At 43.9% G+C, this 25,695-nt stretch overlaps 2 protein-coding genes across 2 annotated transcripts in view; one reads left to right on the plus strand and one right to left on the minus strand.

Annotated features, from left to right (window-relative positions):
* Positions 1 to 1,675: 1,675 nt before the first annotated feature.
* Positions 1,676 to 16,540, minus strand: LOC136384443 (stabilizer of axonemal microtubules 2-like). The gene is made up of 5 exons (XM_066354604.1): positions 16,387 to 16,540; positions 11,039 to 11,218; positions 6,152 to 6,354; positions 2,263 to 2,406; positions 1,676 to 1,716 (listed from the first exon to the last, which is right to left on the minus strand). The coding sequence occupies exons 1-5, from the start codon at positions 16,422 to 16,424 to the stop codon at positions 1,676 to 1,678; spliced, it is 606 nt and encodes a 201-aa protein (XP_066210701.1). The 5' UTR covers positions 16,425 to 16,540.
* Positions 16,541 to 16,576: 36 nt separating this feature from the next.
* LOC136384397 (elongation factor-like GTPase 1) overlaps positions 16,577 to 25,695 on the plus strand; it is a 93,519-nt gene continuing 84,400 nt past the window's right edge. Inside the window, exons 1-5 of the mRNA XM_066354535.1 lie at positions 16,577 to 16,691; positions 17,344 to 17,447; positions 18,706 to 18,773; positions 21,336 to 21,420; positions 24,081 to 24,214. Coding sequence (XP_066210632.1) covers positions 17,357 to 17,447; positions 18,706 to 18,773; positions 21,336 to 21,420; positions 24,081 to 24,214 — 378 coding nt within the window. The 5' untranslated portion in view covers positions 16,577 to 16,691; positions 17,344 to 17,356. The remainder of the gene's footprint in view (positions 16,692 to 17,343; positions 17,448 to 18,705; positions 18,774 to 21,335; positions 21,421 to 24,080; positions 24,215 to 25,695) is intronic.

Here is a 25,695-nt window from a genome sequence, read left to right on the forward strand (position 1 = left end):
GCTACTCCCTTTTGCATTATATAGGGTTCGAAATACACCTTATACAGGAAAATGGACTCCTTATAAGTTAATGTATGGGCAACCAACTCCTTTGGTTCCACAAATAACGAGGAAAGAAATTGAGGGTTCTAATCAAAGTTTTCTAAAGTCCTTACAGGCATTACAACTAATACGTGCAGAAGTACGGGCGCTTAGAGACCAGCAGAAGGACCAACTCAAAGGACTTCCACTGCCAACTCCACCGGAGCCAGGACAATGGGTATGGATTCTTAACCACCGTCGCGGAAACCTTGACGCTCGGTGGCAAGGACCGTTCCAGGTACTGTTCAGCACACCCACGGCTGTGAGAATAGCTAAAAAACCTTACTAGATTCATCTATCACATGTAAAGTTAGCTCAAAAACCGAGCTTAAAGGAAGCCAAATGGAGAGTCAAAGCGAATCCCCACAATCCCTTAAAAGTGCGGTTCTTACCCGAATCGTAGCAATGGTTTTCTTTTGTATGTTATCCAATATTAAACCAGTACCTGCTTTCCAGGAAAACCTGAATCATCCAGAGAATTTATGGGTAGCTTTAGCACGCACCCTAAATGTCTCATCGTTTTGCCTTGAACAGAATAGTCATTCTCATTTCATGTTAGGAAAATGTCTACGCCCAGTATGTAAACCGGCAGCTGACATAAGGAATTTAACTTTCTTCTCCAGTATCCCTAATAAGACTGTAACTTATCTAGATTTAGCAAACTGGGGAAAAGTTTCTTATCAGTTGCCAAGCCATGCATTACAGATTCATACTCCCCATAGCATTATTGTACCCAATGATACTTGTGTTCTTTTTATTAATTGTAGTAAAAATTGTAAAACAATCCCTGGTTTTTTACCCTGTAAAAATACTATCAAATACCCTTCCATTTATGGCTATGTTACCCTGCCTACTGGATGGTTCTTTACCTGTAACTCTATGACATATAATTATATTCCCCCTAATCTTACTGACACCACTTGTTGTTTATCTAGGATTGCTACTTTCTTACCTAACAAGAATGATTTGTTACTTCTTAAGCATAATACCACTCTTCGCAGCAGGCGTGCTGCCTCCATCCCTGTAGGACCTGAATGTCATGATGAAGTACAATTATTGTCAGAAGCTGAAGGATATGCCATAATTTTAAGTGTTGTAGGGAATCTAGTATGGGGTGCTTACAATCATAGACAAATCCAGCATTTAGCTTGTAACTTAGCTAAAAGCATCAACGAAACGTCTCAAGCATTGACTCTTTTAAATCATAAACAGCAGCAATTACGTCAAGCTATTTTAGATAATCGGGCGGCTATTGATTATCTATTATTATTTCACCACCAGAATTGTAAGAAAATAAAAAAAATATATTGTTTTAATTTAACTAATAACAACAATAAAATCCAAAATAAAATAAATAAAATAAAACAGATAGCAAAGCACATTCAACAAAATAATGACAATTTAGATTGGTTCACCTCTATATTCAAACTGTCACCTTGGCTAACTACATTGATAACTACACTAGCAGGACCATTATTAGTATTATTATTGGCCCTCACTATTGGACCCGTAATCCTTAACAAGTTATTTGCTTTTATTAAAAAAAAAATAAAAACAGTTAAAATAATAATTTTATCTCAGCCATACCAACGCCTTAGTGCAGCCGAAAAATCTCCGTTATAGTTAAGAATTTAACTAGAACAAAGAAGAGGAGGAAATGTGACATTCGAATAAAAGTTATAAAATACATTAATAGGCTTTAGAAATAACTTCAAAGGAACTAGTCCAGTAAACAGATGACCCCAGACTCCCAGGATGGCTAGGAGCTGAAGAGTCCTTGAAATAAAGAAATCGTCAGACTCCCAGAATGGCTAGGAGCTGAGGAGTCCTTGAAATAAGGAAGTCACAAGAACTGCTAAGACAGAAAATGTAACCACATCCTAGGGGATAGATAGGGATATTTCCAGCTGGGGCTTTCAACTGTATGACTGGTTACTAAGGCACGTGACTAGAATTTAATTTGAGGAAACCAATTGCTAAATGCCAAATTTGCTTCTGTATGAACTGCTTGCTTGCTATACTATAAAAACCCCTAGACTGTAGGCGCTCGGGGTGTGGCTCTTGTGACTATCACTTAAGTACATCCCTGCGCAGGTTTGTTTTGTTTTGCTTTGTTTTCTTTTTCTCTTGGCCATAAAACTTTGTCTGAAACTCTCCAAACGTCTCCAGTGTTTGTTTTACCCGGCGAGTGCAACAGCTGCAGCTCCCGAGGAACGTAGTCGTCTTGAAATGTAGTTGAATTTCCAAATTTCACAGTAGGGGGATAGTAACTTTGTTCTGGTTTATAAAGTTCACTTTTCTGAATGTCCCAAGCTCTATAATCATCTTGGGGGTAAAAAAAAGGACAGCATTTTTGAATACTAAGGAGAAAACCGTGATCTTGTCAAAGTCATGAACTAATTCTCTCATTGCCAAACGTCTGGCCATTTCCTTTAGAAATCAGAATGCTAAACAAATACGAAGTTCCTCTGATTCCCATCAGATATGTTTTTTCTCCATTTCCACAATGCTTTTCCTATCTCCCCCTTTAATTTGTGTAACTTTCCACTTCTAGTTCATTCCATTACACCATAGAGAGGGGAACAATGGAGCCTGACAGGTGAGAGCTTTTGAAAGCCAAAGAAGTTGTTTTGGGGGAAGACAGTTTAGGAGATATGGTTGTGTTCCCAGGAACTGGTTGAGATTTTCGCTATAACACATAAAATGCTAACATAAACCATAAAATCTAGGATTAAGCTGAGCAAGGGCCCTGCTGTGTGAGTGAAAGGGCTGTGGGAGTTTCTCCTCTTGCTCTGGAGAAGCCCCTCAGAGGAGGGAGAGTTCCGGTGCCTTTGACAGGAATCGTACAGGATTCCCTGGACACAGTACTGGGTAACTCACATGGTCCCCAAAAGACGACCAGCTTCAGTTTTCCCCCTCAGGAAATGGACTTCAAGGCATTCCCAAAAGACAGAGGGCTATGTGGAGGCCAGGGCCTGAGCTGAGAGGGCTTTCAGAAGTGTTAGAAACTGTCTGTACAGGCCTTGGCCACTGGCTCAGCGGATAGAGAGTTGGCCCCATGTATGGACATCCCAGGTTCGATTCCCAGTCAGGGCACACAGAAGCGACCATCTGCATCTCCCCCCACCCCTTCTCTCCCTCTTCTCCTCCGACAGCCAATGCCTCAATTGGTTTGAGCATGGCGCTGGGTGCTGAGGATGGCTCCATTGGAGCCTCGGCCTCAGACATTAAAAATAGTTCAGTACTTGAGCATTGGTCCCAGATGGGGTTGGTGGATCCCTGTAGGGGCACATGTGAGAGTCTGCTTTACTATCTTCCTCCTCTCACCTAAAAAAAGAAAAAAACTGTACAATTTAGAAGTGACACATAAGAGCTCAGTGTGAGATTTAGTGTTAAATATCTTAATTCTCCTTCTTGCTGCTTACCTAGACCATGGCTGGAAAACTGAAGTGCTTACACTTCAACTGAGGCTTATATGGGTTTTCTGTTTCCAGATGAGAAGGGAAGAAAGCTGAGAAATAGTATAGAATTGACTTCACCCAAAAATATGCAATTCTAAATACCAAAAATTGATTTCAAGGAGAGAAGTTATACAAGGTAAAGTGTAAGAGTCTAGACTAGCCTGACCTGTGGTGGCGCAGTGGATAAAGCGTCGACCTGGAATGCTGAGGTCGCCGGTTCAAAACCCTGGGCTTGCCTGGTCAAGGCACATATGGGAGTTGATACTTCTGCTCCTCCCCACCTTCTCTCTTTGTCTCTCTCTCCTCTCTCTCTCCCTGTCTGTCTCTCTCTCTCCCTTTCTCTCTCCTCTCTAAAATGAATAAATAAAAATTAAAAAAAAAAAAGAGTCTAGACTAAAGTCCATTGCCATGTTTGTTTGAAAGGCCCAAACTCAAATGCTTATTATTACACCTCTGAAGAGAAAAATTCCTCATCTGTAGACATGTCTGCCAAGATGGCCAAGTTTGGAATGAAACAATTACTTCCACCTCAAGCTACCGATGTTTGGGTGAGAGTAGATATATGAGCCAAGGGCAGGCAATTTCGTCTGGCAGAGTCTTATGGAACAGCATGGCAAGGAAAGACGAATTGGGTCCAGCATATTCTTGCTCTTGTGAACCTAAATTTGAAGAGAAAGAGAGAACAAGACAGAAGGATAACAAGATAATAAGAGAGATAACAAGAGAAAGAGGTCATGAGAGAGACTGAGAGAGAGAGAGAGAATAGGTTTTTGACTGTAGCTAATTCCTTCTTAATCCCTGGTAATATTCCTGTCTTGAAAGCTAGATTTTCTGATATTAACAGTCTTTATAGTTCTCTCTCTCTCTTTTTTGTTTTGTTTTCTTTGTTTTTCAAATGAGAGGAGGGGAGATAGAGAGACAGACTCCCGCATGCACCTTGACCAAGATCCACCCAGCAAACCCCATCTGGGGCTGATGCTCTGCCCATCTGGAGTCATGCCTGCAACTGAGCTATTTTTAGCACCTGAGGTGGAGACTCCACAGAGCCATCCTCAATGCCTGGAGCTGATGCACTCGAACCAATTGAGCCATAGCTGCAGGAAGGGAAAAGAGAGGGGGGAGGTGGGAGAGGGGTGGAGAAGCAAATGGTCGCTTCTCCTGTGTGCCCTGACTGGGAATTGAACCCCAGGAATTCCACACACTGGGCCAACACTCTACCCAAGCCAACCACCCACGGCCTACAGTTCTTTTAATTAGAATTGGCATGATACACATTCTTCCATTCTTACTTTTAACTTACCTATATCTTTGTATTTAATAAAGGTTTTGTGTGGATAGCATATAGTTGGTTCTTTTTTTCCTTCATATACTATGACAATCTTTTTGTTTTAATTACCGTAGTTAGGTCATTTACTTTTTTTTATTTTTTATTTTTCTGAAGTTGGAAACAGGGAGGCAGTCAGACAGATTCCCGTATGCGCCAGACCGGGATCCACCCAGCACACCCACCAGGGGGCGATGCTCTGCCCATCTGGGGCATTGCTCTGTTGCAACCAGAGCCATTCTAGCACCTGAGGCTGAGGCTACAGAGCCATCCTCAGCGCCCAGGCCAACTTTTGCTCCAATGGAGCCTTGGCTGCGGGAGGGGAAGAGAGAGACAGAGAGGAAGGAGAAGGGGAGGGGTGGAGAAGCAGATGGGTGCTTCTCCTGTGTGCCCTGGCCAGGAATCAAACCCGGGACTCCTGCACGCCAGGCCAATGCTCTACCACTGAGCCAACTGGCCAGGGCCAGGTCATTTACTTTTAATGTAATTATCAATGCGGTTGAATTAAAATCTATACTCTTGGTCTTGAAGAAGGTTGCTAGTATGCTTGGTAGAGTTTAAGCTATTCTAGGATGGAGGAAAAGGAAAGGTACCAACTAAATGTGGCATAACGTGACAAATATGACATAATGCTTGTTTGAAGATATCTGTTGTTTTTACATGTTTTGAGACAGAGAAAACTAAGCAAGTGGCTGAATTTGGACAGGAAGCCAGGTCTCCTAACTCTTAATTATGCAGGTGGTCTTTTTTCACTTTACAGTATTATTACTGCTTTTTTCTTTTTCTAAGTGAGAGGAAGGGAGACTGAGAGACAGACTCCTACATGCACCCCAACTGGGATTCACCTGGTGACGCCCATCTAGGGCCAATGCTCTACCCATCTTGGTTGCTCGCAACCAAGCTATTTTTAGTGCCTGAGGCAGAGGCTCCATGGGGCCAATCTGCACCTAGGCCAATGCACTCAAACCACCATCAGTTGCACCATGATGTGGAAGGGGAAGAGAGAGAGAGAGAAGAGCGAGGAGGAAGGGTGGAGAAGCAGATAGTCGCTTCTCCTGTGTGCCCTGACTGGGAATCAAACCCAGGACATTCACATACCAAGCTGACGCTCTACTACTGAGCCAACAGAGTAGGGCCACAGTATTATTTTGACCAAAGAGAGAAAAGTTTTTTTCCTAAGTCATAAGGACTAAGTTTGGCAACACGCCAAAATAATGAGTTGATGTCAAAGCTGGAGGTGAATTCTAGCTTCTTTGGCTCTATCACTTTTGAAATGGCGAGTTACCTTTATAGGTTGGGACAGTGTCCAACTTTTCTCTCTTAACTTGTTTTCTCTCCAAAGGCCGGACTATTGCCACAGGCTGCACTTTATAAGAATTAAAGGCCTGTTTGTAGGTCGTGTCCAGGTCAATCTCCCCCTGTTTTGGTTTATATTCTTCCGGTACATGGCGAGGCTGTTGGACTATCTCATAAGGACGATAATCTGATCTGAAATACATAAATTTGAAATATAGCCTCACAGATTCTTCTATTTCTGATTATGTTAATGCAGTATTGGAATTTTCAAGTTTTTTTTTTACTTGAGAAGTTTAAGAAGATATTAAAATGTTGATGGTTGATAAACTACTTGAAATAATTGAATTGCTTTATGTCCCAGCCAGTGACTAAATACCTCAAGAAGTAGATATATCAAAAACCCTAGTTTTCAAGACATCGTTGTCATGGATTCTTAGTTAACTGGATCTTACATGAATAAAACCTTTCCATAATTGAATTTTTTCCTAACATGGAAGGACCTCAGGTGAAAAATTTAATGACTCTGAAAAGAATTTTTAAAGTATCTCCTGGGTTCACTTTGTCAAAATCCACATTCATCCTACTTAAAGACTATCTAGTAAGTTACTGGGACATGCCTTTTTCTCATTAAAGTCATGCTGTCTTCCTGCTCACCTTTAAATAATAAACTCTGGCCTTTGACATAAGTCATATTCATTATATGGATATAAGGATGTGAGCTATTCATCCTCAGATCCCCGTGGAAGCCCTCTCCATGAATGGGAGCCACATGGTAATCCAGCTGCACCAGGCCTTGTACAACATTGTGTGGCCGAGTGAGGACCAGTCACTGAGTCTGGGGTGGAGGACGCCACAGTCTGAGGGCTCAAACTGCTGGGGTCCAAATCCTGGCTCTGTCGTTCACTGCATGCATGACCTTGGACATCTTAGTTAATATGCCTGTGCTCCAGTTTCCTTACATGTGAAAGAGGATAATAATATCGTCTACCTCAGCAGGTAGAGGATTCACACACACACACACACACACACACACACACACACAGTGCTTGATGCATAGTAAGGGCAGTATGTTAACTACTACTTTTATTACCATGAGTCTTCAAAATTGCTTTATTTTCTTCTGGACTCGATTGACTACATCACTCATTTTATGATTTGTTTTAAACCATTTTGAATTAACCAGTATTTTCTGTGTATGTCCATAAGATCCAAAAATAAAACCAAACTCACTGAGCCCTTCCTCCTGTTCACAATACAACTCCCTAGACTTGTCCCATTTTCCCACCCCTACCACCCACTGCCACTCGTTTCCGGCAGTCACTTCTCTGATGCAGTTCGAGGGTCACAAGGCTTCTAAATGATTAAATACACCAAGCAGTTTTAGTCCTCACCTTGCTTGACCTCTCAAGCAGTGATTGACATGAGTGCCCACTCCCTGTAGTTCCAGTAAATTCTCTCTGCACCCACCTCCCCTCTCCTCACTCAGTGTGCACTCCCAAGGACAACTCCGCTCCCCCAGCTTTCTCTGCCACCTGTACAGAGTCGCACATTTCTCTCCGCTCAGACCTCTTTTCTGAGCTCCAAACCAGCATTTACAACGACCTCTTGGATAGTCAATGGTGCCTCAAAACTTAATATGCCCCTCATCAAACTCACTATTTCTCCACCCCCCACAACACATCTGGTCCTTGTTCCCCATGTGAGTGAATGGCGTTGCCATCTCTCCGGCTGCACAGCCAAAACCCAGGGCTCGCCTTTCATTCCTCACTTTCTGCCTGGATCTACAGTGATGCCTCGGTTTTCACCGATGTCCGTTATCATCCGTTTCAGTTTTCATTGATTATTTCTGGGGAAAAATTGTCTCAAGTTTTCATCAATTGCCTCAGATTTCATGGGCATGCCCATGTGACCTCACTGCTAATTTTGCAAAAACAAAGGGTGACCCACGCGTTCTCCTGCTCAGTGTGGCATTGTTTCTCGTTATGTGAGCATCACCCCGTGCATCTAGCCAAACAATTTCATTGCTTTCCAGTGTTTTTGTGCTTTTTTTAATTGATTCCAAGTGCTAATACTACAATTACATTTAAGTGATTACTGCGTACACAGTATTTGGTGTAATGTGTTTTTGGTATGTATTTTGGAGTGTCTAGAATAAATTAATTGGATTTACATTGATTCATATGGAAATAATTGCCTCGGTTTTCATCAGTCTCAAATTTCACCGATTGTTTTCGGCCTGATTATTGACGAAAACCGAGGCATCATTATAGTTCATCATCAACTCCTGTCAATTTTTGCCTCCTAATCTCTCTCAAATCTAACCGCTTTCCCCGTCTCCTCACCACCATGATATTCCAAGCTTTCCTAACAACTCATTCAAATCATTCAACCATTTCCTACACTCATTTACCTGTATCCACTGTAGCCATCTGGCGATCTTTTCTCACGCTGCACCCAGAGTACTGTAATCCTTTCCCCTGTCAATTTGAGCAGGTTCTTCTTGCTCTCATCTCCCTCGTCTCTTCCTTATCCCCCTTATTTACCACACAAACGAACACAAAACAAATCGAGAAAGAAAGGCGCTCCTGGCTGCCTCCCTGGGCCTCCAGTCTTGCCCACCCTGGGCCTCCTCCTGCTTCCTAGGCTCAAGGGGGACTTCCTTCTGGAAGTGCTTCCTCCTCCCCCGCTCCTTCCTGCCTCCTGCTCTCTGCCTGGGTGCACTGCCTTTGCCACTACATCTAGTTCGGTGCTTCACGTCCTTTGCATTTCCCTGATAAAGTCAAACCTCTCTTATTCTGGTTCTCCATTTACCTTGTGCTAACGTCATAGACTTTATTACAGCTGCAATTTTATCCTTATTTTGAGGGAGATTTTTGATTGCTACCTTCACTACTGCCACATCTGTGAGCACAGGGAGTTCATGACCATCTTGTTCTTGCTTGTCCCTGTATCCCAGATGCCACGTGTACTGCCTGACACTTGGTCATAAACGTATAATAAGTATAGGGGATGAATCGTAGTAGAAATCACATACCTCCGCCTCTTCAGACTCGGGAGTTGGTCTTTGCTCTTCCCAAATACCAGCTAGAGGGGAACAGGCTACAGCGAACGGGGGAGCAGAGGAAACAGGGAGAGGACAGAGAAGCTTAGCAGTCCGAGTTTCTCTGGTCAGATTACTTAAATGTTAGAAAGTATACCTCCAAACCCAAAGCAACCTTGTAGGGAGAAGTAGTAGAGGTAAGTGCACTTTTATTCATCTGACACACCCCAAAACATCTGACATGGGCAGAGCCATGCTTTAGGACAGGCTTCCAGCCTGTGGGCTGTCATCTCACCGTGTAAGCAGAACGAGCTCTATCAGAAATGAGATGAAAATGGAAACAGTACAAACGAAAGTTGTTGTAGTGTTTTTAACCCTCAAATAGCAGTCTGATGCATGAGCTCACTGGAAGCAGGAACCTCATGTCATTGCTTTTGTACTTAATGCCCAAGACCTTGAATATGGTGTGCACGTTAACCGAATAAAGAAAATAACCCATTGGGTTGACAAATATACAAAGGGGTCACAAAGGCTAAGTCCAAAGGAAAAGTTTAGGCCTAGGAGGAGATATTTGTTCACCCATTGAACAAATATTGAGCGCCTAACTGTGTGCTAGTAGGCACTGCACTAAGGTTCTAGAGCAGCGGTTCTCAACCTGTGGGTCGCGACCCTGGCGGGGGTCGAATGACCAAAACACAGGGGTCGCCTAAAGCTACACAGGTTGAGAACCGCTGTTCTAGAATAAATATTGAGTGCCTACTATGTGCTAGTAGGCATTGTGCCAGGATGTAACAGAATACTGAGATAAGAGTAGACAGTTCCTGCTTTAATGGCTGGGCTTCTGAGACTAATCTAATGACATATAATAGGAAGATGCTTTAGAACTGACATGGGGGCTTGTACCTCGCCTGAAACCCGTGTGAGGGGTCAGAGGCTTTCCAGAGCAATAACTGTATTGAGATCTACAAATGAAAGGGGATTAAGTAGTGTAAGAGGGAGGGAAGTTTTCAGACGGTAAAATATCAATAGTATGTTGGAAAGCTCTGTGGCAAGTTAAACCTGGTACTTTCAAGAAATGGAAAATGTTCTGTGGGATATAAGCAAAGCGTATAGAGGGCATTGCCATGAAAATAGAGAGCCAAGTAGGAGCCAAGCCATGAAAGGATTTGGGTAAGGATTTTGGAGTATATTAAATACAGCAGGAGGCCCTGGCTGGGTTGCTCAGTGGACAGAGCATCATCCCGGGTTATTGAGGTCACGGGTTCAATGCTGGGTCAGGACACGTAGTAGAAGCAATCAATGAGTGCACAACCAAAAGGAACAACTAAGTGGAACAACGATTATATACTTCTCCCCCTACCCCCTTTTTTAAATCAATGGAAATTAAAACAAAAAGCCATTAAGTATTAAACAATACTTAATATAAGAGTATTTTAAGCAGGGAGGCAAAAGGATTAGGCTTGCATTTTAAAGAGATCATCTTGGCAGGCTAAAGTATACATAATAAATCAGAAACAGAAACCAGAGGAGTTACATATACATGTAACAGCAGTTAGGAAACTACTGCATTCCTCGAGGGCATGGTGACAGGAGAAAACAGATAAATGTGGAGACACAGCAGGTAAAAAAAAGCAATAGAACTTATTTCCCTTTTCTCTGTCAGTCAGACTTCATTCTCATCTTGCTAGTTTTCTCAAGTTGTGACTCAACTAGTTTCTTGCTTCTTGGATTGGTTCAACTTAAATCCACGGAAGAGGTCAATTTAAAGAGTTAAACAACTTTATTAAGACCAGAAGAGTTGGGAGAAAGATACGCAAAAAGTTGTTCAATATTTACTTAAATGTTGTTATTCCTTCCATTTTACCATGGTACGCGCGAAATTCTTGCTTAGGTTTAAGACTCTGAGCAGGAAGAACACTGCCATATGTAGGATATTTTTCCAAATATTCAGTTGTTGGGCAATACACGCCGGAATTTTCATAAATCCTTGTGGTTCCATGTGGACAGTGATGTCGCCTGTGCAAATATAAATAAACTGAAAGATTATTTACACCTCCAAAAACATTGTGTGATAATGACATTATAATCAGAGACCTTCAATAAACTAGCATCTCTACATCTAAGAACAGCTTTACTAAGAAACAAAGCAAAAACCTTCCATTTTCTCTGCAATGGTGTTTACGAAAACTGTAAGTTATGGTATATCCTTATGTGGTGAAAATTCTGGCTTTGCTCTGACAACAATTTAGTGTGTCTTCTACTACAGAAGCTGAAAGCCCCTTTGCTGGCAAGTTCCACAAACAATTTGGGTTTCACCTACCACATGAGACTGATTCAGAGAAATCTACCTGGGACATCCATTTTCCTTGCATGGATACACAGTTTGCAGCCAGCAGCTGGTAGACAGTGTTCTGGTTTGCAAGGTGGCTTCCTGACTTGGCAGCTTCCTGACCTTGGCACTGAGGAGCGGTTCTGAAGCCTACAGCCCTGCTGCAGTTTTCTGATTGTGGCAGAAGCAATGGCTCCCTTGGCAGCCCAGTTTTGCGGTGAGATCTTTGGAAATTTTTCCTGAAAGCTTAGTTAAGAGATTATTCCTTTGGTGCTTCTAACAGTTCTGTGAGTTATATAAACTTTATTATTATTTTTTAAGTGAGAGGAGAGGGGATAGAGATACAGACCCCTCCATGCATCCTGACCAGGACCAACCCGGTGACTGATGCTCAAATCAACTGAGCTATTCTCAACACCTGAGGCCAGTTATTGGACAACCGAGCTATTCCCAGTGCCCAGGGCTGACACGCAAACCAATGGAGCCACTGGCTGCAGAAGGGGAAGAGAGAGAGAAAGTAGAGAGAGAGAAGCAGATGGTCGTGTCTCATGTGTGCCCTGACTGGGGATCAACCTAGGACATACACATGCTGGGCTGATGTTCAATCCACTGAGCCAACCGGCCAGGCCCTGCATACACTCCTTAATAAATCCCTTTATACCTAAACTAGCCAGAGTAGATTATATTGTCCATAACTAAGAGCCCTGACCAATATATGCTCACAACATGCACTTGTTAAAGAGAATGAGGTTGATCTTCACGCATAGTTATTGGAAGATGAAGAGATACTAAACAATGAAAAAGTAGGTTGTAGAATAGTATGTATAGTATGCTCTCTCTTTAAAGAATGTGACTGTAAAACAAGTCTTAAATAACATCTGTTATCTGTGAGGAAGAAGATTATAAGGAATTTTCACTATATCATAGTTGTTTTTTTTACTTGAATTCTTAAACTATGCCTCATGTTATTTATTTCATAATCAGAAAAAAAACCCACTTTTATTTGAAAAGTTGTGAACCTAGTATATAATGTTTGCATTACCTTGACTTTGACATATTGTTTAAAGGTAAGCCACTTAATGAGTGCAGGGAGAATCTTTTCTAATCTGTGGTTTCCAATACCATGACCCTAAGAGCACTCAAGGTAAAAGGTTCCTAGCTTTTTCAATTAGGTTTGAACCATAATTTTATTGTATAGTGTTTAATTTTCCTGAAGTTTCTAGTACCTATAATTCCTCTTATGTTCTTTGCATTTCACATGCACTGATGATTTTCAGTCTTTCTATTGTAACTTCTATTGTGTTGAGTCTTGCCTGACCAGTGATGGTGCAGTGGATAGAACATCGACCTGGGACACTGAAGTCCTAGGTTTGAAACCCCGAGTTTGCCGATTTGAACAAGGGGTCACTGGTTTGGCTGGAGCCCCCTGGTCAAGGCACACATATGAAAAGCAATGCCATAACTACGAGTTGATGCTTCTCATCTCTCTCTCTCTTCCTGTCTCTGTCTCTCTCTCTCTCATATATACACATATACACATATGTGTGTGTGTGTGTATATATATACACACACACACACACACACACATATATACATACATGTGTGTATATACATATATATAATTGAGTCCTGTTTTTCATGGTAGGTGGCCACAACTGGAGTCTTAACTGTCCCTGAACATTCAATTTAAATTCATTAAGGAAGTATTTTCCTCCTTGCCCTTGGTGGTGGGTGTCTGCTGCCTGACATAGGAAGGCTAAGCACAAATCCTACCCTCCTGTCCTCTATTGACCCTGTGAACTTAGACCCCAGTCTGTCTCAGGCCCTGTTGACAGACAGGCTCCCATGTCTACTTCAGAAAATTTACTTCAATTTATCTGTTTTTGTTTTATCTGTCGGCATTCCTTTTATCCTTCTCTATATCAAAAATTCATTGAAATTTCATGTGTTAGTGAGACCTCTTTCCATTCTCTTCAGTAATATGGGTTGATTTCTACCCTGGTTTTATAATTTTATTTCAGGATGTATTGAATGAAGACATATGCTCTTTTATCTTCCATCATGAATTTGAGGCATAGACCAGTCAAACAATTTCCTATCCTTGTCCACATTATCCATTTTCTCCTGTCTCTTCAAAATCCCATTCATACCAGGTTTTCAAAGAAAGTTGGTTATTGTTACCAATTCCCAATTTTTTCCAGCATTCCCCCAACTTTGTTTTCTAACATTAAATAGCTCCATCACAGTTGTACTCATGTGAGCAATCATCTATACATACTGCAGAAAAAAGTGTTAGGAGATGGATGGTTTGCTTTGACTGATACAGTGAAAGAAATAGACCTTTGAACATATTATGAACATAGTATAAAAAAAAAAGAAAGAAGATTCAAACAACAAGAGGAAAATGTAGCAGCAGCAGGTCAAAATTTCCCTGCAGAGGTCTCTCTCCTGATCTTGGATCCTTCTAGAAAGAGCAATGTATTGACATATTAATGTTTGTTCTCCTTGTTTTTTTCCCCCGCCTTTATTTCAAGCAGGTAGTTGGGACCTTTACATTTCCTTGTTGCCAGGAAGAGCAAAGAAGCTGTCTAAAGTCAACACATTTTCCAGTCTTTTTAAAAAACAATCCGTGGGGCCCCGCCTGTTGGCTCAGTGGCAGAGCGTCGGCTAGCGTGTGGATGTCCTGGGTTTGATTCCCAGTCAGGGCACACAGGAGAAGCACCCATCTACTTCTCTAGTCCTTGCTTCTCTCTCTCTCTGTCTGTCTGTTTCTCTCTCTTTTCCTCTCCTCCTGCAGCCATGGCTTGATTAGAGTGAGTTGGCCCCAGGTAATGAGGATGGCTCCATGGCCTCTGCCTCAGGTGCTAAAAAATGGCTCTGGTTGTAATGGAACAAGGGCCCAGATGGGCAGAGCATTGCCCCCTTGTTAGGGTAGGTAAAGTGGGCTTGCTGGGTGGATTCTGGTCAGGGCACATGAGAGAGTCTGTCTCTGCTTCCCAGAACTCACTTTAAAAAAAATAAAAACAATCCAAGGTAGAGATGAAATCAGGTGTCCCTCTAGAGATGAAAGGTAGTTGTTTCTTAGGACTTTGTTTTCCCAACGGGGAAAGAAATGGTCTATTCCCCCAAAGAAAGGAAGGAGGTAATATATGAGGGGAACGGGTTCAAAGAAAGTGGGGAATCTTTGCCGCTCTCTGTATCAGTGCCCGGAAGGTGGCCAGATCTTAAAACAGTTGGCTCAAAGGAGCCCTCCAGTCGTGGCTCTCAGCTTTGCCAAAGATACTTGTGCCTCAAACATAAACCTGAAAGCGAGGGTGGCACCACTCTTGAAGGACCATTTGAACTTCAGCAAGGAGCATTACCAATGTTCAAAGTCCTGACGGGATGCTTACACCAGCCCTACCTCAGCTCCCTGGATCCCCACACTGCTGGAAGAAAGGGGAACCCCCTGGTCCTGACCACTGCACGGGAAAGGATGTTGGGTTGTACATAATGATTAGAAAAAAAACTAACCAATTTTTTTTTTCTTTCTTTTTTTTTTTTTTGTATTTTTCTGAAGTTGGAAACGGGGAGACAGACAGACTCCCGGATGTGCCCGACCGGGATCCACCCGGCACGCCCACCAGGGGGCGACGCTCTGCCCACCAGGGGGCGATGCTCTGCCCCTCCGGGGCGTCGCTCTGCTGCGACCAGAGCCACTCTAGCGCCTGGGGCAGAGGCCAAGGAGCCATCCCCAGCGCCCGGGCCATCTTTGCTCCAATGGAGCCTCGCTGCGGGAGGGAAGAGAGAGACAGAGAGGAAGGAGGGGGGGGGTGGAGAAGCAGATGGGCGCTTCTCCTATGTGCCCTGGCCGGGAATCGAACCCAGGACTTCTGTACGCCAGGCCGACGCTCTATCACTGAGCCAACCGGCCAGGGCCAAACTAACCAATTTTTGCATGTCAGTTTTTGGATTCATACCACAAATGTGAATTTATCTTGCAGTGATTTTCAACCTTTGTTTCTCACGCACTCATAAACTAATTACTAAAGAAAAAGGGGCCCTGACCTCTTCTCCCTTAGTAACTAATTTATTTGTGCCATGAGATGAAAATGGTTGTATTTAGTCAGGGGCACTGACCTTAGTAATTAGTGTGTGTTTGTGCCATGAAAAAAAAAGGTTGAAAATCACTGAATGTACATCTACTTATTAATTATAAACAACGTTTAGCATGAAACTAGGGGGGAGGACTGCTTTCCATCAGCATACAAGTGGTTTTTCCTTTGGAGGGGATTAGAATACGAAGGGAATGACCTATTCATATATATATTTAGCCAGTATTACTCTAACTCCTGGGTCAACAGTGAAGCTGAGGAAGAAGATTGTTGATGGGGTGGAAGGTTGTTAGACAGGACTCACAGACCAATCCTGGGCCTCAGGGTGGCGACTACTACCTTTCCAGTCATTTATATCCAAAGGAGCACTGCCTGGGTAGGAGGAACAAGAATAGGATACGGCTTGGACGGCTAACTAGAGATGGAAAGAAGCCTAACACTAGTTGAAAACTCTGGGATTGAACACCGTTCAGTTCCTTTCCCTTTTCCTCGACCTTTCTTTTCATTCTTAAAAAAATTTTTGTGGGGCATCTGAGTCTCCCAGTCAGATCCGATCGTACCACTTGACCTGCCTTAATCCGGACACACCTTCACATTATTGCCCGCCTGGCGGGATGGCAGGTCCGTGTGGACCCTGGACAGAGCGCCTACACAGCAGGAACCTGTAAACCCCAGTAGCTCGCGGAGCGGACCGAGCTGCGCTCGCGTCACCTGCCCTCCACACGACCACCTGAAGCTCCGCCGCCTCCGCCGCGTCTCACCCGCAGGTGCAGATCTGACATAGGCACCGGCTCCTCATGCTCTCTGCCCGAAAGTTCGATGCCGCCGCGCCTCCGAGCGCAGAGCTTCCCTAGTTCCAGCGCGCCTGCCGTCGTCAAGGCAACGCGGGCTCCCGGGAGACGGACGCGGCGCCAGCTTCCGGTGGCGTCAGCACGCGCGGGTCAGAGGTCGTGCGTCTCCAGGCCCGCCCCGCCGCTGTTGTTCTGCCCTCTTGGATCTCTTAGGGCACCGACGCGCGCGTGCCACCGGACCCGGGTTCCGTACGGGGCGGCGGGCGGCCGAGCGGGTAAGGGCAGCGCTGGGCTGCGGTGTCCTGGTCGGTCGGCTCCCAGTGGAGCGGGTCCCGGGGCGCCGAGGCGGGGGGGGGCGGGCGGGCGGGGCGGAGCCGCTGCCCAGTGTGGACCTGGAACCGCGGGCTGAGGTGAAGTGGGGTGTGGAGTTGAAATCTTTTGCTTTTTCTCTGGAAGGGGATAAGGTCTCAGTGCCGCGCGTGGTTAGTAAGCACGTGACCCCAAACTTTCCTCAGGCTCCGTGGGCGGTCCTGAGCCGAGGACTGTCCACCTGAGAGGGATGCGTGCGGGGCGGGGGAGACGTCAGCTTCCGCCCTCATGGACCTGCACCGGGCGCCGCCGTGAGTCCAGGCCTGGCGTCGCCCCAGTGCATCAGCGCCCCGCGCCGCGTGATTCATCGCGGCCGCCCCACGCGGGGGACGAGCCGGCTCCAGACGCCGTCCTGGCAGGTGTTTGCTTCCGCGCCCCAGTTGGACTTGGACCTGGGTGGGTGCCCTCAGGACACGTTGATTGCCTTCCCAGTTTGAGGCACCTGAGCAGTCTTGTCAGCTCCCAGCATTTAAAAATATATATACTATATATATATGTTACTGCCTCGCCCTTTAGCCCAGGTGCCATTTGTGACCCATTTTTAATTTTCCGTCACAGGACATAAACGATCATGGTGCTCAATAGTTTGGAGAAGATGGTTCAACTCCAGAAAAACACTGCGAACATCAGGAATATCTGTGTTTTGGCTCATGTGGACCATGGTGAGAACCCTTTCAAATGTCTTGTTGTCTGTAATTAAGGGGCTGTGTCTCCGAGTGCGTCCTCAGTGGAGTGACGCAGTGGCAGGTGAGAGGGATGCTGGCTGAGGGGCAGGCGTTGTTTCCTTCCAAAGTATGATGTCAGAGATGCTCCCTGTTAACATTGAAATAAAGGCAGCTAATTAGTGATTAGCATTTTGGTATATTGCATTGTTTTTTAAACGAGAACTTGAGCATTAAAATGTGAAGAATTTTTGGAATGGCTTTGTAATGTAGTAAGTCTGTAGTCTTGTTTTACTCAGTATACCATTCAGAGAAAAAAAAATGATTGCTGTGCTATGTTTTGTCATTCTGAGCTAGTAAGAATGAGCTACTGTTGGCCCTCACGGTTGGCTCAGCGGTAGAGCGTCGGCCTGGCGTGCGGAAGACCCGGGTTCGATTCCCGGCCAGGGCACACAGGAGAAGCGCCCATCTGCTTCTCCACCCCTCCCCCTCTCCTTCCTCTCTGTCTCTCTCTTCCCCTCCCACAGCCAAGGCTCCATTGGAGCAAAGATGGCCTGGGCGCTGGGGATGGCTCCTTGGCCTCTGCCTCAGGCGCTAGAGTGGCTCTGGTCGCGACAGAGCGACACCCCAGATGGGCAGAGCGTCGCCCCCTTGTGGGTGTGTCAGGTGGATCCCTGTCGGGCGCATGCGGGAGTCTGTCTGACTGCCTCCCTATTTCCAGCTTCGGAAAAATGAAGAAAAAAATAAAAAGAATGAGCTACTGTCACTGTTACTGATATCGGATGATTGATGTAGTAATTAGGGTAAACTTGATTAAAGTCATGCAGGACAGACCTTAGTAATTGTGTAAAAGTTGTTTGTCAGAGGTGTTTTGATTTACATGGTGGTTTGTCTCATTATTTAAGAGTCTTAAGAGTCTGTGCATTTTACTATGTGTGAATTATGCCTCAATGCAAAAAGAAGTTGCACACTTAAAAGAAAGTTGCTTGACAACTTTTCAGGTAGATTGGTGAGATCTACAGGGTTGGAGACAGATTCTAGTACTGTACTATAAAGTTTTCTTCCAGGTGATATTCTGGTCAAAACTAATTAAACTCTTTCAAGTGCCCGTATGTCTTGCTTTGCTTGGTATAGATTCATAGAAAATCTTTGTTGAACCAATTCTTATGGTTAGATGTTAAATCAGTAGAGATACAGCTACGTCCCCCCTACTTTTAAAAAAAGAAATAGCTTTGAATTAATACTGTTATTTTAACAGGAAAAACTACTCTGGCTGACTGTCTCATATCTAGCAATGGAATCATCTCCAGCCGCCTGGCAGGCAAGGTATGTTGTTATATTTATATTTGCTAAATAGCTGTTGCATTTCAGAGGGTATTAGCTATCTACAATGTCATGAACCATTTGCTGTGTTCTTAGAGGTCCTGTGAGTGCGTTAAGTCAGATGATATCCTGGCACAGTTGTGGGAGTTTTCACAGAGGAAGAGAGTCTTCCCATGTGAATGAGTTGGGTGGTTTAAGGACAAGGCAGAGAAACCATCAGGTGGAGGGAAATAACAGGAATAAAGTAGGAAAAGGCTAATTTGTGAGTTGTGTTTGATTTCAGTGAAGATTTGCTTACGAACTGCTGAGAGCAATTGCACTTTGGTAGAGAGGATATATCAGATAATCAAAGACCTTGAAGGCTAAACTAAGTACCAAAGGAAGGCTTCTGAAGCCTTTGGGTCATAATGACAATCATGTTTTAGGAAATGAAATGAAATAAAACCATTTTCAGCTGTATTTTGAAAGGACTTGGAATAATTCACTTGTACAAAAATAGAGGTTCATCCCTGTAATGAATTTGGAGTGGAATCAGCAGGACTTGTCAGGTGACTGGGAACAGAGAGAAGAGGATATGGAGAAGCAAAATTGAATCAAAAAAGTACACAGAGGAGACTGAAAGAAAAAACATACACATATCGAATAACAAGAGACAGACTTTTTGGAGGAAGGCCTTTCTGAGTGATTGGAGAGGTGAAGAGCAGCCAGAGTGGGACCTAAGGAACGAGAGGAAGGAGAGGAGGAGATAGGAGACTCCTAGGAGAATTTCACATATGTGCACGAGCACACACGGACACACAGGGTAATTAACTAGGTGTGTCTAATGCCGCTCTGATCAAAAAGAATGAGGGTTAAAAAGGATTATTGTGTTTGGCCAGAGGTCATTGGTAACTTTTACGTGTTTGGTTTGCCAGAGATGTGGGAATGGAAGCTTTTCTGAAAATTAAAAAATTAATGTGGGTTGAGTAAATGTGGTACTCTCGTGACAGTAAGTTACTCTCAAGGCTTTTGAATGGAAGAAATAAGTAAATATAAAGGTTTTCTAAAGTTGACAGTGGAGAGAAGTAGGGCAGGGCAGGGAACAGACCCTTCTGCAGGGAGAGGAGAAAGATTATGACATGCTGAGGGCTGAGGAGCTGGAGAGGGTGGGCTCTCTAGTTAAGTGAAGCCATCATCAGTACTGATGCGCTGTGGAGACACATCATCAGTACTGATGCGCTGTGGAGACACATCATCAGTACTGATGCGCTGTAGAGACAAGATGCGATGCAGGCCCTTATCTATAGGCATTAATGCTTTATGAAAGCCATCAGCTAAATGGCAATGTTAGAAACATCTTCTACCCTGTCATTCTTTTTTAAAAACATATGTTTAAAATCTAGCTTGGGAAAGGAGTGAAGGCTTCTCTTGCTTCTGGAGACCTTCTGTTTGAACCTCTGTCCAGACTTTGTCAGAGAGTCTATGAGTAGAAAAAGAATGGCTGTGCTCTTGATGAATGGAAGAAATTTATCCAAATACTGCTTTCTGTGAATTGTTCATTGACTACCCAGTCGTTCATGGCTGAAATTTGAATGAGCCACTCTCTGGGGGGAGTTTGTGGTATTTTACTACCTTTGGAAAGTGGTAATGTCTTTTAGTTTGTCTATGTTCTCTTCCCCATAATAACTTTCATTCTCCAACCTTTACCCCCTTAAAAAAATATGAACGGCATTTAGTTTAAAAGGTAAGCGTTGGCTCTGGCTGGTTGGCTCAGTGTAGAGCATTGACCCAGCGTGTGGATGTCCCAGGTTTGATTCCTGGTCAGGGCACACAGAAGAAGTGACCATCTGCTTCTGTACCTCTTTCCCTCCCTCTTTTCTCCCTCCCTCCCTCTCTCTCTCTCTCTCCTCCCACAGCCATGGCTCAATTGGTTTGAGCACATTGGCCCCAAACACCGAGGATGGCTCTGTGGAGCCTCCACCTCAGGTGCTAGAAATAGCTTGGTTGCCAGCATGGCCCCAGATGGTCAGAGCATTGGCCCCCAGACTGGAGTTGTTCAGTGGATCCCAGTCAGGGTGCATGCAGGAGTTTACCTCTCTATCTCGCCTCCTCTCACTTGGAAAAGAACGGGGGGAAAAAGGTAAGCATTTATGTCTGACCAGGCAGTGGTACAGTGGATAGAGCATCAACCTGGGACGCTGAAGACCCAGGTTTGAAACCTCGATCATGGGCTCACCAGCTTGAGGATGGGGTTGCTGGCTTGAGCGTGATCATAGACACGACCCCAAGGTTGCTGGCTTGAGCCCAAAGATCGTTGGCTTGAGCCCAAGATCGCTGGCTTGGCTGCAGCCCCATCCCCACCCCACCCCACCCCAGTCAAGGCACATGTGAGAAAGCAACCAGTGAACAACTAAGGTGCAACTGCAAGTTGATGCTTCTCATCTCTGTCTTCCTGTCTCTCTCTCTCTCACTATAAGTAAATAAATAAATATAGTAGGCATTTAAAATAAAAGTCCAGAGCATTCCATTTTAATGTTGCATTTTAATTCATTGGGAAGTAAGGATGCATATGTTGCATTGTTACAGTTAAGGTATATGGACAGCAGAGAAGATGAACAGGTGCGAGGCATCACTATGAAATCCAGCGCCATTTCACTGCATTATGCAAAAGGTAAATCAATCTATCTTTAAAGAAAAATAGTTTTGAATATTTTTCATCTTTTCCTCTGTTAATTGCATGCCTCAGTTTCTTTGCTTTTTCTTACACAAATTGCATTCTGGCCTCTCCGAGTGATCTGTTGTCAGAGGCAATCAGGGACCTCTGGCTGGCTTGCAGGCAGAAACACTGGCTGTTCACGCCTGCCTGCATCCACCCAGGTGATTGTGTGAATATCTCCAGAAGGAAGATCAGGAGTCCTAGGACCTTGCTGGCTCAGCCGTAGTGTCCCATTTACTGGCTGGTTCCTTGTTCTGTCCTATGGCCTGTGTATTGGGTTTAGAGTCTTATTCACATGCTGTGGGTTGCCATGATCTTTATAGCTTGTTGTCCCCAAATAAGGATGCCGTTTTGATAGTAACTCTTGTAGGAATTGAAAAAGGCTATTTGGCCAGAGGTTATTGGTAAGTTTTAGAGAAGTTTGGTTTGGCCAGAGCTGTGGAAATGGAAGCCTTACCAAAAATTAAGGTTTTAATGTGGGATGAGTAAAGGTCACAATCCCATGACAGGAAGTTATTCTCAAGGCCCCTGTGTATTAGTGTTCAGCCATCCACTACCAGTGGCATCCTGGCTTGTGAGATGTAATGCATGCCATCTTGAGTATAGTGGTTAAAGGTATGTTTCTGGAGTTAGATGGGTTTGAACTTTCATTCTACCATTTTGCATTGATTGATCTTAGGCAATTTACCTCAGAATTGGGTTCTAGCTCGATGTCCTGGAGAAAGATATTTAACTTTCTGTGCCCTTGTATTCTGCTCTGTAACAAGGGGCTAATGGTAGTAATTACCACAAAGGGTTGTTGTAAGAAGACATTAAATAAGTCTGTAAAATGCTTAGAACAGTGGCAGACACAAATGGGCAATCCATAGATGTGCTTCCTGGTCTTGGTTGTTGTTGTTTTATCATTATTAGCATCGCTTAGGGCACAAGTCAAGTCATCAAATTGATAAAATTGCATTGGAGAAAATTCTTCAAATGGCCCACAAGTTGTAATATTGAGCCCGGTGATAGTCTGGAGACCACAGAATTTGGGAAGCAGAGTTAAGAGAAGGAGCCAAAGTAAAGTATATATGCAGGTGTCTGAACATTCAAATAATTATTTTGCCTTTAAAAGAGAATCATGTCAAATTAGCAATAAGGAGGAATAAGTATAGAATTCTAATGAATTATTGTTTTTCTGCATGGTTTACTTATGTTTAATGTGAAGTCTCTATAACCTGGAGTAAGCCAGGTGTTCTTGTTTGCCTGGGACTGACATAGGGTTAGTGGGACGTGGGACTTCCGGTGGGAAAAAGGACAAATCAGAATGTGTGGTCACCCTTATAACTTTAGCACCTGAGGCAAGGCCTGCTATAAGCTAAATACTTTTGTTTGTTGTGAGAATTAAAGGAAATTGTAGGCCTTGGCCAGTTGGCTCAGCGATAGAGCATTGGCCCAGTGTATGGAAGTCCTGGGTTTGATTCCCAGTCAGGGCACACAGAAAAAGCAACTATCTGCTTCTCCACCCCTCCCCTTCGCCCTTCTCTCTCTCTCTCTCTCTCTCTCTCTCTCTCTTTCTCTCTCTCTCTCTTTTTCTCTCTTCCTCTTTCACAGCCATGGCTTGAATGGTTTGAGTGAGTGGGCCCTGGGCACTGAGGATGGCTCTATGGCCTTGCCTCAGGTGCTAAATAGCTCGGTTGCTGAGTAACGGAACAGCAGCTCCAGATGGGCAGAACATCCTCTGGTAGGGGCTTGTTGGGTGAATCCTCATCAGGTGTGTGTGGGAGTCTGTCTTACTGCCTCCCGCCTCTCACGTGGTATAAATAAATGAATAAATAAATAAATAAGGTTGTATATGTGATGAGGACATTTTGCACACTGCTCGGCACACATAGTACTCCTTACATTTTTGTAGAATTGACTCTGTGTCTTGATTGAGCAGGTTCACATGTGCTCTTTGAGAATTTGTAGGAAAGTAGTTGGCCAACTACTTTGTGCCTTTTTAAGTTGGCTTTCCTGTTTTAGCCCCTTGGACCAGCTTTCCCTTTCAGCTATTGGTCCCCCTCCCCCCCCCCCCTTTTTTCTAAACACTGATTTTACAGATCATGGTAGGGGGCAGTGATAAGAAGTAATTGCTTCATTCTAACTGTTCATTGGTTGGTTGTTGTATATGCCTTGACCGGGCAAGCCCAGGGTATCCAGCCAGTGACCTCAGCATCCAGGTCGGTGCTCTATCTACTACATTACCACCAGGCCAGGCATTGGTTTCTTTTAGTCTCAACTTCCTAATCTGTAAAATGAATATAGTAATATTTATCTAATACGGTTATTGTCAGAATTCAATAATGTGTGATTAGCACATTAAAAGTGTTTCCTTAGCACAGTACCTATCTCACAGGAGCCTCATAGTAAGTGGTAGCTATTAGAAGAATAAAGTCTTTAACAATTTATATGGAAACTATTTGGAAACAGTAGTTTCATCAATGGGAATTCTAGATTGGGATGACAATTGATTGAGCTTTGGCCTTCTTTAGCTTTACAGTCATTTCTTAGAAGCTTTCTTATTCTAGAATACCCAAAGAAGTGTATTGTATACCTGCACAACTGACAATGTTTGTCCTTAAATTTCATTTCAGGTAATGAGGAGTACCTGATTAATCTGATAGACTCTCCAGGACACGTGGATTTCTCCTCAGAAGTGTCCACGGCTGTTCGCATATGTGATGGGTGCATCATTGTGGTCGATGCTGTGGAAGGAGTCTGTCCGCAGGTAGTGGGCTGTGATGTGAAAAGACTTAATTGGTTAAGGACGGTGGGAAAAGGGAGGAACTGGTGGTTGATTATTATGTGCACTTAGACATTTCACTGTCAGAAAGTTGGTTTTACACTTTATATTTAGTAATGTTCCAGTCTGTGGTGAAGTTAAATCATCCAAGTTTTTAAGGGATTTTAAAAAGTACGACTTTAACTTTAGAAATTTGAAGTGTCTGTAATATCCTGTTATAGAGGGACTCAGCAAAAGTGGGAGAAATGTTGGATTTTGAGACAGTATGGTGGTTTCTAATGGAAATGGTTTCTGAGCTGTGAGAGGTTATTGAAAGCAAACTCCTGAGCTGGTTCTCCCCTAGATCAGAGAAATCCTGTCTTGCCTTCTCAGTCTACCATTGTACCTCCACCCACCTACACACACACTGTCCTTGTCCCTTCCTGCTTTCCTTTCCCTTCCTGCTTCCCTCTCCCTTCCTGCTTCCCTCTCCCTTCCTGCTTCCCTCTCCCTTCCTGCTTCCCTCTCCCTTCCTGCTTCCCTCTCCCTTCCTGCTTCCCTCTCCCCTCTCCCTTCCTGCTTCCCTCTCCCTTCCTGCTTCCCTCTCCCTTCCTGCTTCCCTCTCCCTTCCTGTTTTCCTCTCCCTTCCTGTTTCCCTCTCCCTTTCTGTTTCCCTCTGCCTTTCTTCCCTCTCCCTTCCTGCTTCCCTCTCCCTTCCTGCTTCCCTCTCCCTTCCTGCTTCCCTCTCCCTTCCTGCTTCCTTCTCCCTTCTTTCTTCCCTCTCCCATGCTGTCATATCCTTAATCTAGTGTTTCTCCTCCATCAGAGTTGGAGAAGTTCACCCCAAGGCCAGTGTGAATGAACATTTAGCTCTGGTGGGCGTGGAGTTCGAAGTGGTTATCTAATCTCAGTTCTTTTAATATATATTTTTTCTTGAAACCTTATGTTTTATCTTAAAATGTTGTCACCTTATATCCTACTTCTTAATATACCCTTGTTTGTTTTAATGTTTATACTATTTTATAGAAAGAATAATAAAAGGTTTAAATTACTCAAATGGAGGAAAGTTGATACTTCTAAGATGTACTGTAATTGTCCTATAACTTCCCTTCTGATTTCCCCTATGGGCACAGGTACCTCAGCTTGAGAAGCACAGTTTTCATCTGTGTGTAGTGTCTTAGGTATCCTGACAAGATAAGTAAAGTAACATACCTGACTTTAGAATAGCAGAATAGTGGTTAATGCTAAGAGCTGCAATTATGGTCAGTAAGGTGTACAGAGGGACTCCTGGGAGAATGTTGCTTTTTGACCTGTGTGTTGGTAACATAACTGTTTTATATTTATTCAGTAAACTCCTCATGTTTGTAAAATTCCACCAAACTCCTTGCTGTTGTTTACACATTGTAATTTATCCATCGTAAGTAAATTGTCAGTTCTGTGAAGGCAAGGACAGTCTCTGGTCTGTAGTCCTTTGCTGATGTGTCCTG

This window comes from Saccopteryx leptura, chromosome 13, assembly GCF_036850995.1.
Source record: "Saccopteryx leptura isolate mSacLep1 chromosome 13, mSacLep1_pri_phased_curated, whole genome shotgun sequence".
Lineage (NCBI taxonomy): Eukaryota > Metazoa > Chordata > Mammalia > Chiroptera > Emballonuridae > Saccopteryx > Saccopteryx leptura.

What these genes read in the sequence shown, in the direction of transcription:
- LOC136384443 (XM_066354604.1), bottom strand. Translation starts at nt 16,424, where the DNA reads ATGAGGAGCCGGTGCCTATGTCAGATCTGCACCTGCGG. An exon ending in GAAGGAATAACAACATTTAA is followed by an intron (nt 6,355 to 11,038) that starts GTAAATATTGAA and finishes TATGTATTTCAG; the next exon opens with ATCAGATTATCGTCCTTATG. An exon ending in GCAGCTGTTGCACTCGCCGG is followed by an intron (nt 1,717 to 2,262) that starts GTAAAACAAACA and finishes TCTTTGTTCTAG; the next exon opens with TTAAATTCTTAACTATAACG.